We start from the raw sequence: 13,507 nt of genomic DNA on the forward strand, positions 1-13,507 counted from the left end.
CAAATGGTGTTAGGAAACTGGATATCCACATGCAAAAGAGTGAAGTTAGACCCTTATTTTACAACATATAAAAAAGTTAGCTCAAAATGGGATAAAGACCTAAAACTGTAAAACTAGAAGAGGGGGAAAGCTTCAAGACATTGGGTTTGGCAATGATTTATTGCTTATGACATCAAAAGTACAAGCAAAAGGAGATAAATGGGACTATTTCAAACTTAAAAAACTTTTGTGCATCAAAGGACACAATCAACAGAATGAAAAGGCAGCCTATGGAATGAGAAAAAACACTAACAAATCATATATCTGAGAAGGGGTTAACATCCAGAATATGTAAGAACTCCTACAATGCAACAACAACAAAAAAAATCAAGAAGCCAAATTTTAAAATGGCCGAAGGATGTGAACAGACATTTCTCCAAAGATAATATACAAATGACCAACGCACATACGAAATTATACTCAACATCACTAATCATGAGAGAAATGCAAATCATAACCACAATGAGGTATTACCTCACACTCATTAGGATGGCTGCCATCGAAATGAGTAAGTGTCAGAAGAGACATGGAGAAATTGGTACCCTGTATGCTGTTGGTGGGATTGTAAAATGGTACAGCTGCCAGGGAAAACAGTATGGAGGTTCCTCAAAACATTAAAAAAAAAAAAAAATAGAACTACCGTGGAATCCAGCAATCCCACTTCTCTGCATTTATGTGAAAGAATTTTTTAAAAGGATCTTGAAAGTACATTTGCACTTGCATGTTCATTATTCACAGTATTCACATGTTCATATTATTCACAGTAGCCAAGAGGTGGAAGCAATTCAAATGTCCACTGATGATGAATAAAGAAAATGTGGTACATACACACAACAGAGTATCATTCAACCCGGAATATCATTTTTTTTAAATTTTATTTATTTGAGAGAGAGCACGAATGCACATGATAGAGGGATGAGGGGCAGAGGGAGAAGCAGGCTCCCCGCTGAGCAAGGAGCCCAATGCAGGACTGGATCCCAGGACCCTGGGATCATGACCTGAGAGCTGAAGGGAGATGCTTAACCATCTGAGCCACCCAGGTGTCCCTCATTTAACTTATAAAAGGGAGGAAATGCTACAACATGGATGAATCTTGAGGATATTACACTAAGTAGCATAAGCCAGCCACAGACAAATCCTGTATTAAAGAACCTAAAGTAGTCAAATTAATGAAAACAAAGCAGAATGGTTACCAGAGACCAGGCTGAGCAGGAAGAGTTGTTCAATGGGTATAGTTTCAGGTTTGCAAGATGAAAAATGTTCTGGGGGTATGATGTGCAATGTGAATATAGTTAACACTACTAAACTATATACTCCAAAATGGTTAAGATGATACATTTGGGATGGTTTTGAACCACAATTTTTTAATCTTATGGTTAAAAATCTTAGTTTTGTTAAGCACTGACCCAGGAACTGTGCAAGAAATGAATTTCCACCACAGGACACTTCCAGGTGGGTGGGAACAGAGAACTGGGTGCCTGGCTCCTGTGCAAGGACCTTCCCACCACGGCAGGGGGTGCTGCCCAGCGGCTCTCGTGGCCCCGGGGGAGCCCAGGCTCGTGGCCCTGGGAGAGCAGCTGCGCCCACAGCTGCAAGGTCGCAGCACAGCTGGATCCACTTCAGGGAGACTCCTCTGAACAGGCCGGGGACCAATTAACACCTCAGAGCGCCTGCCAACGAGGCGAATCAGCCATTCCCGCTGAGAAAGGGCAGTACTTTGTTGAGTGTCCCATCAGGAAAGCAGAAACACATGCAGAGAAGGACGGCAGAAAAGGTGAACCCATTGCTGGCAGAAGCGAACACACAGATTTAAGACCTCCTTTTCGCAGACTTAAGGCCATTTACTAGTGAAAGACTTAAATTCTCTGGTGGGGAAACCGAAGGGCAAGAGAACGAACAGAAGGCAATGCTTCCGGGGCGAGGGACAGGGGGCGAGGCTTGGGCACCAAACTCCATCTCCCCTTGTTAATTTCCTCAAGCTGATCCAAAACGAAGTGAAGCTGATTCTCAGTTTATTGTAAGTCTTCTTTATTTACAGTATAAGTCTCCAAAAGGTCAAGGCAGTTTTATCTCTTAAATAACATGTCAATCATATAAAACAGCTAGAACCAAAGTAGAGAAATATATACAATATAATACATTAAGTATTTTCAATATTGTTAATTGAATTCTTCATATTAAATTAAAAGAGGATATTATGATTTACAATGTCATTTCTCTAGTTAAAATTAAACCTGTCAAAAGACATAATGTACATTCTTTTTACAAAACCAGCACAGCAGCATTAATAAAACTGCTCATGATTGTAATTTTTGTTTTTCTATAATACACTGCACCCGTGTTACAAAAACAAACAAAAAGGCATTGCACTAGATTGTTTGAATACTGCGTAAGTCAGTATGTTAATACTTGAGGAATAATGAATGGCCTGACCTGTTTTACCATGAGGCTCATTCACAAGAGTTTTCATTCTGTTAGCTAAGCAAACTTTCTAGTAGATGACTTTTCCTTGGCAGTTTTATACAAGCCCACTGCTAATGGGTAAAATGCCAACGAGACACTGACGCCACCAAAACCAATACAAACCTATTTACAATACCCAATAAAAGCCAAAGCTAGAAAACCACTCACTGCTGGATCGAGGAAAAAATTGTAAGCAGCACTTTTTGTAGGAAATTTTGAATGTCTATAAATTTATTCAACAGACTACAAAAGGGCCTTCAATAGCCAATTCCCCTTATTTTTCTCAGACTTGGATAAGAAAAAAGTAAATCTTTTTTATTTTTCCATGAAGTTTTGATGGCATCAAAAACCTTCACATTTATAAATAAGATTTTTATACAATGTAACACATTCACAGAGTTTTCTTGTGCTACTATCAGTTATTCTCAGGATTCATATTTTATTCTAAGGAACAAAGTATTAAGATTTCTTCCTCAGTCTTAACTTTTCAACATCAATATTCTCCAAGCCAAGGAAGGGAATTCAAGAGAGGTGAGTGGTCAGTCATTCAATGCTTAACACCAAGGAGCACAATATTGGAAACGCCTTATATATACATATGGTAGTGACCTCAACAAAAGCAGCCGGGGCTGAGGATATAGTTCAACCACTCACAAGTTCATTTCCCTTTCATTAAGACAGTTTTAAAAGGACAGATCACCCTTGCAAGTATTGCTTCAGATGATATTATACTGGAATTTTTTTAGCCATAAAATCACCTAGGAGGCAGCAGTGCTTTAAAAAATAGTTCTTCAAGTCATGGGCCAGGAAAACAAAATCAACATGACACATACTACTGTCAGGAGTTATTCCAGTGGTGGATCCAAGCTATACATAGCAAGGTGCTGAGACGAAAACAAAGAAAGAAACAACCTGATCACAGTGAAGGAAAGCTAACTTCTCCTGGGGTGTGCACGACTGAGGGTGCAGGAAATGGACAGGTAAATAACCCTAAGTATCCTGCCTGAAAGAAAGAACAGAGACAAAACAGTGTTTACATTCAAAAGGAGATGCAAAATCCATTGTTCTGGATTCACGAGAAGTTAGGTTCCACCCACACATTTCTTTCCTGCAGGAACCCGTCCTTTTCCAGTCTGTAATATCAAAATTAAAACCACTAATGTTCTGTGCATTTTCAGAAGGCACACCACATGTTTTTAAAAAGTGCTTATCATCAGTCCTAAGTCCTTGGCCAACTTGTTTCTAGTTCAAAACAAACCACGTATCCAATAAGCACCAAACACCAAACTAATGCTTTCATTCTCTAAAGCAAACTTTCCGAAATGTTCCTATTTCACATACTTAAGTTTTTGTAACTGGAATGTACCCAGATTTCTTTTTCTTATTTTGTGAAAGTTACAATAGAAATGTGCTATTATAGGAAGCCTGAAAAGAGGAGAACTTTATAAAACTTTATAAATCCAATTACCCTTGTTGGCAAAAGCAGCACAACGCAATATTTGGTGTTCTGTTACGTCATCAAAGTCAGTTTAGTACTGTATCTGATCACTTTTAAACAAAAACTCTATTAAACAAGAAGTTCCTTACTACAAATATTTATCCCTTAACATTTCTCAATAATCAGAACTGGCTTAGAAACTGGTGCAGAAAGTTAAGAAACGGATGTCCGCACACTAGAAACCTCTTAGTTTTACAGATGTCACTTAAATTGCTATTTATATTGAAAAAGACACTTTACGTTTACAGAAAACAAGCAAGTGTTTACCTCTCACCCAATTTCTTGGATAAGGTCTAATTTATTTTTTCCGTTAAAAAAAAAAATCCTTAGTAATTCTCCCTTTGGGAAGTTAGTCATGATAGACTCATTTACTGTTTCCCTGAAAGCGGAAGAAAACCTAGAGTATGAGCATGTGTGGATAAGTGCAGTTTAACCTATTAATTGCACAAAAGTTATAAATAAGCTTAAAAAACAGTTCCAAAAGGCTTACATTAATGGCTAGAGTCTCCTGTCACCCACAGAGAAGACAGAACTTAAAAAACATCAAGCACCCTCAAAAACAAGGCAAGGTAAGAACACAACAGGATTCCCTATTTAAGTCAAATTCCTCAATAAAACGATAACAGACTGGGTCCATCTGTTTCACTGGCCATTAAGAGAATAATTCAGAATTTTTAAAGGTTTCAGAAATTCTGATAATAGGCGACATTACACTGTTACATAAGAAACACAAAACAAATTCACCAGCTCTACAAATGCTAAGTAAAGAATGTGTCAAATGGGATGCTGGGAAAGCCACAATCTAGGAAGCATTATTTTCTTAACAGGACTGTTAACAAATCTGACACCCCATTTTTTCACCCTATCTCCTCATCTCTGACCATACATTCGTCTTTAGCCCTTTGAAATGTATCTATAGTTTAGCTTAAGTGGAAGAATGTTCACGCAACTTCCCAGCATAAGATAGCTAACTTGTAGGTATCAAAAACCAAAGTGCAAATTCACGGCGTTTTAACCCTTCAATTACAGAGAGTCCACACGACTGGAGGATGGGAAGGCCTTGGCATACAGTGGTGAACATGATGAAGAAATAAAACATGTAGCTTATTTTTGGTCCTTTGGTCCAGACCCCTTTCATTCATGGTCCATTTCAAAATCATGTGCTCCCTTTCAGCAGTTCAGACCTAAACCTGTCCAGTGGTCTGGTACCATCAGGAAATACTTGTCCATTGCTTCACAAAATCTAGTCCTGTACAACTCTGGAGAGACCACAGTTGGCATTTTACCTAAGATTATGAAAGAGCAAAGGGAAAAAGCTGTTACAGAGTTGATCAGCAGCTGACTTGAATAGCTATGTTCTTTCATGACAACTGCCATAAAGACACACACACACACACACACACACCTCAGAAAAGAGGTAGAGGTGTCCACTGTGCCACAAGACATGGGACAGGGCCTTCCTGAGAGGGGTTTCCATTTTAAAAGACTAGCTCTTGGGTCACCTGGGTGGCGCAGTCGGTGAAGTGTCTGACTCTTGATTTCGGCTCAGGTCATGTTATTAGGGTCCTGACATCGAGCCCCGAGTCAGGTTCTGCACTGAGTGTGGAGCCGGCTTAAGATTATCTCCCCATTTCCCTCTGCCCCTGTCCCCTTCCCCGCCCCCTACTCTAAAAATGCGAGCCTAGCTCTTGCCTAGAGATGAGAGATGTATGAAAGCACAAATGGAGCTAGAAGTGCTTGGAGAACTTAGAAGATTTCAAGTGTTAATTAAAAACAACCTCTTATTCAGAATATCTGGCCTTTTTTGGGTAACTTTTCATTCTGGTATTTTAACACAACTTTAAAACCAATTATTTCCCCACCTCTGCAATTCCCTTTATTATCTGATCATTTTGGAAATGATAAAATCAGAGATGACCACTTACTTTTTTAGAATTTAAAAAAGTACCCATTTTTTAAATGTTAATTGATAAGGAAGACATGAGAACAGTTTAAAGAATAAACACAAATTCTGCTCACCTTGTCCTCCTAAAATTCCTGTTGATTTCACAACCATCTCAAGCTTTTTGTCCCATGTAAATGTTCGAATATAATCTGTTCCAGGAGGGAAGATTAGCAGTACAGCTATGTTAGTAAATACAAGATTAACAGTAATTACTATTACTTCTCCAGTGTTTACTGAATGTTAACAACATTGCCAGACACTGTCCCAAGGGTTTTTTCCATATTAATTCTTTTAATCCTCCTAACAACTTCACAGGGCTTCCTTTATGAGTAACTTCTTGAATACAGGTATTTTTGGTAAAGATAATGAAATGAAATGACACTGAAATAGAAGGTAACTAGAATTTAAAAGCTGTTGTTGAATTTTCAAATCAAAGTTGGTGAAAATATTTAATAAGCTATGACTAAACCAGGTTCAGTATAATCTTCAAATTTACTCTGGCTTCAATCATGAACTATAAGTAGCATATGCTTACTGACTTACCTATAATTCCAACTACCAGCTCATTGCTAGTATCATCTCGCCCAACCAGCAAAGAATAATCTATAATGAGGTGGCTAGAAAGAAAGTGGGAGTCACTACGGATCGAGGCTCTCAGCACGGCTTTGGAATGAGAACGGATATACAAAGGGTTGTCTCGAACCATCTTTAAGAGATTTTCATCCAGCAGGACCACATCACAACTCTCCTTCCCAGTATCGGTTTTTACATTTCTATTCCGAAGTGAACCCTTCAAATCAAAAACCTAGCAGAAAGAAAAGTTTCTGTCATTTATGCATGAGTTGCATAATTAATTAATGTAATTAAATTGGAAATGCAAAAAAATTCCTTGTAGCCCATATCATTACGTATACTTTTAAATTTAATTTTAAAACTTAATCATAACTTACATAAATATATTAAACATATCACTTATATATAAAATTATATGTAATGCATGCATTATAATTGTGCAATACATAAAGTAGATGGTGATAGGATTCATCATTGAAAATTAACACCTAGGTACTCAGTTACTCAAACACTTCAGGAATACATTAACCCACTTAATCAACTTTAAGAAACATTAACAAATAACTCCAAAAATATATCACTGGATCATAAAGCAGTTTAAAAACTAGATACAAACAGTCTTAGGAAACTTAAGAGTTTTGGTACCAAAACTCCATTCAATACTATGGCAATGTAGAAGCAACTGCATCTCTCTAGAAATGCTGGGGGTGCTAAAAGCCACACACTCAAAGGTCAGGGGACTTAGGTCCTCGACCAGTGCAAAGGGAAGTGTATTCTACAGATGAATGCTAGGCAACTGTTCCTGGCTCACAATGACATAAGGAGCTAGTGCCAGAACATAAAACAATCACATCACTAAGCACGCTCTTTCATTCAGCATAGCAAGACACTCTCAATGAAGAAATACATTCTAGTGTAAGCTCCTTATCTCCCCATAGACTGGAAATAGCTCAAGGACCAACACTCTGAAAGGTACTGTTCTAGAATCTAAAACAACCTGAGCTCTTGGAATACCTGTGTGACTGCCATAAACTTAATTTTTCTATGTCTTAGTTTCTTCATCTTTAAAACTGAGATGGTGGGAACAGATCTGTCTCCTAATCCTAAAATTCTGTGTTTCTAGGATATTGGACAGGTTAAATTTTAAGACCAGTCTACAATATTCTTCTTTAGTCTTTCCTATAGGGTTCAACAATTCCAAAGTTGACTTTGGCCTAGCAACCGAGGTTTAATACTATCAAATAAGATGTTATTCTCTGATTCTTTATATTCAGGAACCAGAAGTGCAAAAGGTTCCAGTAGCTAAATCGTTCAATATCCTTACCTGTGCCATCTTTCTCCCATAGAAAAGATTTTCCATGACAAGGAGATCTAACTTCTTCTCAGTGTTGTTCTGAGAATTCTTATAACCAATTCTATAAACTCCAAGAATTTTGGCCAATGCAGTGGGCCTCTAATCAAGAAAAGATGAAAGTAAATTCATTTGTAATTTAATACCCATAACTGGATTATCCATGTACTATCCAAACACAATTTTCTACTAATATGACCAAAGAACTTTGAAAGAAACTTAAACCCTTGAATCTCAGGAGTAAGTAAAAAGCAAAACAGCAATGCTAATAAAAACCTTAGATCCTTCAGATTCTCCCAAAGGATAAGGCTTTATAATTTCTCAAAATCACAAATTTTATTATGACATGTAATTTCCCCCCAAATATGCAATAAACCTTAAATGGGAAAAAAAAAATCTTTATGATTCCTTTATACACTTACTGTGAGGAGCATTGCTAAATGTCAAGTGGGCAAACCTGACTGAGCCACTGGCTTCCTTTCTACTTAAGGACCCAGACACTCAGGTCTCAACAAATATTTCCCAGTTTTGTCTCAAGAAACTTAGAAATTATAACATGCAGCTCTTTTCATCCAATCTTAATGTTTCTACACACACACATACACACACGCACACACTAATTAAATGCAATCTGCTGGCGATCTCTTGGCTCCTCACTGGCAAAGACAGGAAGGAGAGTATGAAATGAGTGCATTCTACCACACCTCAATAACATAACAGAGATCCAGTCACATCCCGTACCTATCTTAGCATGGAAAAAACTGCCACTGGGACTCTGAGGAGGTGAAAAAGCCCAGAAAATTCTAATTACGGACCAAGGTTTGGGATTTCTACCTTTTGTTGAACAGCATTTGTAATATAATTGAAGTAGTGCGGTGCAAAGTCGAGGAAAGACTGGACTTCCAGACGAGGCATCTGCTTCAAAATGAATCTATCATCTAAAAGGCAGAAGTGTCGTATGTGTTTATTCAGTCACAGGATTTCCTGAGGTAATCTATAATACATCATTCCAAAGATCCCAAGTGATGTGTTTGCTTCATGGCTTTAAGGGAGATTTTCTGATGTCACAGAGAAAATTTTCATCAGAACACAGTTCTCAAGTAATTGAGGGCTCAAAGGGTTCCTGAGGATTATATAGTCAAGAAGCCTCTACCTTTGACAGTACCAGACCGAAATTCATAGCTAGATAATTACTAAGTAAAATTTTATAGACTCCTTTGTTAACAATGCAGTAAGTCACAGTTATGAAAGCTCTTATCAAGCAACATCCTTCCTGCTGCATTTTCTCAGATAATTTTGTTTTCAGGGTATGGAGAATGGAATATGATGTACAAATGGTCATCATCTTCTGTAAACCTTTGTAGGTGAAGAACCTAGCCTTCCTATTTTCAGTTTAAGTATTTATATTTTTATCTGTCTCATCAACTCTGAGGAAGCCTTGTGAGTCTTCCAAAAGTTCTCTGTTACTATTTATATTTGTAGAAGTCAGGACCAGAGAGAGTTTAGTAAGGATCAGATCAATGTCTGTCTCTAACTGCACACCATATACATGTATATTCTTTTAAATATTGTTATTACATACTCTCAAACAGAAAAACAGAAAACTTCGTTTGCCAATTGACCATATCCTACTGCCTCAGTTCAAGGGATTCACAGATTATCTGAGGGGAAAAGATGGCTACTACTCAGTCAGTGAGTGACTAAAAAGGCTTACCCTCAGTTGCATAGAAGGCAGCTCCTGATTTGCCCCCACGGGCCTGCCAGGGCGAGGAGTGGGAAAGAGAGCGAATGAAATCTTCTTCACTGCTGCCCAGAATCACTTCGCGCATCTTATGAAACTCTCCCGCATAGTACAGGCGACAGTAAAACTTGGCATTTGCGTCAGAAAATTCTATAAACAGAAGTGTTTTTAAAAAAGGGGGGGGGGCCTTCTATGAATCAGAAATCTCTCTTCCTTACTGCCCACTTCCCATGCCCAACAAATTTGACCATTTCATTTTCTCCAGGATAGCATTTCTCAGGTTAAGTTTACACCCTTGTTTGTCAAAGTTCTGTTAAAATGATTCTCAGGGAAGACCGAAAAGCATCTTAAAACCTTACAGAAAAATCAAACAGAAAATAAGACCCATTTCTAATTTTATACTGGTTACTGTACTTTCATCATTATAATTTTACATCTTAAATTTTACTGTACTTATTATTCTGGATGATAAATTTTTAGCACCCCCCCTCCCGCCCACACACACACAATTCTAGACATCTGGTCAAGGCTCTGTGGCTCTAGATTACACAATAATTATTTAAACATTAGATATTAAGTCAAATTATACCTTATAAATTAAAATATAATTTAAATTAAATTTCTTTATACATTAAATGTTTATTTTATAAGCTAAATCTAGATTAAATAAAACTTATGTCAGCACACAGACTTAATATTCATTCCAAGAAACAGGACATTTATCTAGAATAAGCTAGAAGCCTTAATTAACAGTTTTCTCAATTACAGTTGCTCTCCCTGAACCAACATTATTTTATCGCATACTTACGAAGCTCCACATGTGGATTTATGAGTTGTTTCTTTTGTGTATCTCCTCCATCCACCTCATCTAAAAAGTTTAACATCATTAATAAAGTCAAAGTTTTCAAAGGGTTATCAGTTCATTTTGTCTGTTCTTTCCTCCCCTGACATAACAATAAAAACTAACAAGTCAATTCTTGTTATCCTGGTCAAGTCACTCTCGAGAAGCATTATGTGCATAATTAAACTTTATAAACTATTAAAAAAATATAAGTACCTTTTGAAAGAGCAGTTTTCAGATGAAAAACAGAATTCAGGTTGAAGAATAACTTTTCTTATATTTGATTCCTCTGATAACAATATACTAACTCTCATTAAACTCTACCTCTGAAACTAATAATATGCTATATGTTAATTAATTGATTTTAAATAAAAAGAAAAGAATACAGATGAAAACACAAAACAGTATGCTAACTCAGCTCTTACATCAAGTTTCCATTACTTCTTTATCAGTTTATGACCATTTTCCCTGTGTGTGGAATAATGGTTCTCCAACAGCTTGAGATGCTTTGTCTTATAAAATACATAAAATATACTAGTATCTACTTCAGAGCTATTCTTTATATTTGATTTGTGTGGCAAACCTATGGCTAGATGCACTCTAATTATTACAAATTTGGAATATATTTCAATAGCTAGAAGAAGTGATCTTCCATGTTTCACGTTTCTAAATTATTTTTTTCAAAGCACCAATGTCTTCCAAGGATTACAGCCCAACAGAAGTCTATAGAATACTTAAGATGACATTTTAATTACTAATGAAAATTTATTACACTTCCTTTTAGACTACTAATTCATGATCTAACCCAGGGGTTGCCAAACTATTTCTGTAAAGGGCCAGATGGTAAGTATTTTATTCAGTCATAACTATCCAACTTATCAATATGACACGAAAGCAGCCAATTAGTAAATGAATGGGCGTGCTTATGGTCCAATACAACTTTATTTACAAAATAGGTCAGCACAGTTTGCTGATGCCTGGTCTAACCCCATATTCAAACATAATCAGGTAGACATACTTTTAAATATCAAAATGAAGGTAGACATCAATGCCCTCAACCCTACAGAGACTGGGAAAGAAAGGAAATGTCTGAGGGGGTAGTGGAATGAAAACATCTGAGTATGTAACTGTGAGTTACAAGGTGAGATTGATGTTTTACATGTTTAATGTCACTTAGTCCCCAGGAAACCATGGAAGACATTGCTTTTGCCACTTTACAGGTATGGAAACTAAGGCTTTCTGATTCTACCACACAGTAAGTGATAGCAATGACAGCTAAAGCCAGTCGGACTCTACAAGCACCATGCTTTTTCCACGCTGCCATACTGAGGCATGAGAAGAGAGCCAACGCCCTGGTTTGGGCAGTAAGAATTATTATCTACTCAAGACTATAAAGGACACAAGCAAGTAAAATAAGCACATTTGGTCTCCTTTAACACACCTTGAGGCTCAATGCCTTGACTCTCCGTTCCCTCCTTGCCCGTCTGCCCAACCTGGTAGTAAGCACTATCTGCTCCACGTAAGGTCTCTCTCTTCTGGGAAGAGAGATCAGGGCTTTTCCCTGCTGTCCCTCGGAAGAAGGACAGCATTCCAGAAGCCTTTTTGGCTAAAAATAAAAGGTAACATAAGTACAGGTCGCTGCAGGTGAAAAAATAAAGATTTTCAACTCAATTCTTTTGTTAGCAGTAACCATTATATGCGGGTAATAAATATGAGTCACACTGATACTTTCATTTGCACAGACAATCATTCCACATGTTTTATGGGGCCTGGGGAGGGGTTATTAGTCAAGCACTTTCATTATCAGAAATATAAAAGAAAAGCAATGTTCAGGTAGCTGTATATCAAAATGTGAGAAATTCTATAGAAAATCTTTCAAAAATTACTTTACATGGCAGTCATAATCTTTTTTTAAAAAAGATTTATTTATTTATTTGACAGAGAGAGAAAGCGCATGCATGTGCCAAAGCAGAGAGGGACAGAGGTAGAGAATCTCAAGCAGATTCCCCACTGAGCACGGAGCCCAAAGCGGGGCTCGATCCCACAACCTATGAGATCATGACCTGAGCTGAAACCAAGAGACGCTTAACCAACGGAGCCACCCAGACATCCCAGCAGTCATGATATCTTAAGCAACAAAATTTAGGGCTAAATTCTTATAATATTACAATAGATAATTAAACTAACACAAAGCAATACTATAATCTACAAGAATTCAGAGTTAAAAGTAACATCTCTATATCATTTATGTTCCTACATTTTAACACAGCAAAATCTAAGCTGTTTTCAGCATTTTTCAGAAATTTGTATAAGACGGCCAAAAATATTGCTAAAGCTTACTCTATACTTTCTTAGTTTTGAGATTAGTATATATATATATCATCTATGTGTGATCTATGAACTCATTAGCATACGTGATTCTAATTTCACACATTTACCATCTACAAAATCCACATAAAATGTCACTCATAAAGTGCTTAGTTAGGGTGGTAGACACCATTATGACGTCCTTAAATACCCAAGCCCACCTTGTTCCTTGCTGAAAGAACTGCAGTTTTGTTTGGCGCAGCAATGTGGAGAGCCCTAAAATATAAATCACGACTTGTATAAGCAACTAGGGCAGAGCTGGTCACTACAATCTCAGTCTCTCTTGCAGGGAGGGGTGACCCTGAGACCCAGTTCCAGCCAAGGAGACTAAAGGAGAAGCCTCTGCATGCCTAATTAAAGGAAATAGCTGCAGCTTGCAGCTACCTCCCTTCTTTCTGCTTCAAATGGAAACCTGAAATGGAACATTTTGATCATGAGGAAAACTTAACAGAATCGTGAGAAACTACCCCTCTCTTGTCATGACAATGCTGACTAGCTGGACCAATGCCAGCAACCACCTGCCTCTGGACATTGCTATTTTAGAAAAATACCCTGTCATTTGTTTAAGCCCCAATAGTCACTTGAGTTTTCTGTTATTTGTAGTGAATACATTCCTGACAAAGTCAAAGAGACCTATGTTCAAATTCTAGCTTCCACTACCTCTGTAATCTTGAGCAAGCTACTTAAGT

At 37.4% G+C, this 13,507-nt stretch overlaps 1 protein-coding gene across 6 annotated transcripts in view; it reads right to left on the minus strand.

Annotated features, from left to right (window-relative positions):
- Nucleotides 1–2,044: 2,044 nt before the first annotated feature.
- Nucleotides 2,045–13,507, minus strand: part of PIKFYVE (phosphoinositide kinase, FYVE-type zinc finger containing) — a 75,321-nt gene continuing 63,858 nt past the window's right edge. For 5 of the 6 annotated variants that reach the window (XM_073879316.1, XM_073879312.1, XM_025892436.2 and 2 more), the window contains 8 exons: nucleotides 11,893–12,057; nucleotides 10,419–10,478; nucleotides 9,584–9,760; nucleotides 8,704–8,807; nucleotides 7,843–7,971; nucleotides 6,489–6,750; nucleotides 6,020–6,094; nucleotides 2,045–5,286 (listed from right to left, as the gene is read on the minus strand). In XM_073879316.1, coding sequence (XP_073735417.1) covers nucleotides 5,171–5,286; nucleotides 6,020–6,094; nucleotides 6,489–6,750; nucleotides 7,843–7,971; nucleotides 8,704–8,807; nucleotides 9,584–9,760; nucleotides 10,419–10,478; nucleotides 11,893–12,057 — 1,088 coding nt within the window. In that variant the 3' untranslated portion in view covers nucleotides 2,045–5,170. The other variant, XM_073879327.1, reaches the window with a different exon arrangement.

This window comes from Callorhinus ursinus, unplaced genomic scaffold (genome assembly GCF_003265705.2).
Source record: "Callorhinus ursinus isolate GAN/ISIS: 27379988/994484 unplaced genomic scaffold, GSC_fseal_2.0 scaffold2, whole genome shotgun sequence".
NCBI lineage: Eukaryota > Metazoa > Chordata > Mammalia > Carnivora > Otariidae > Callorhinus > Callorhinus ursinus.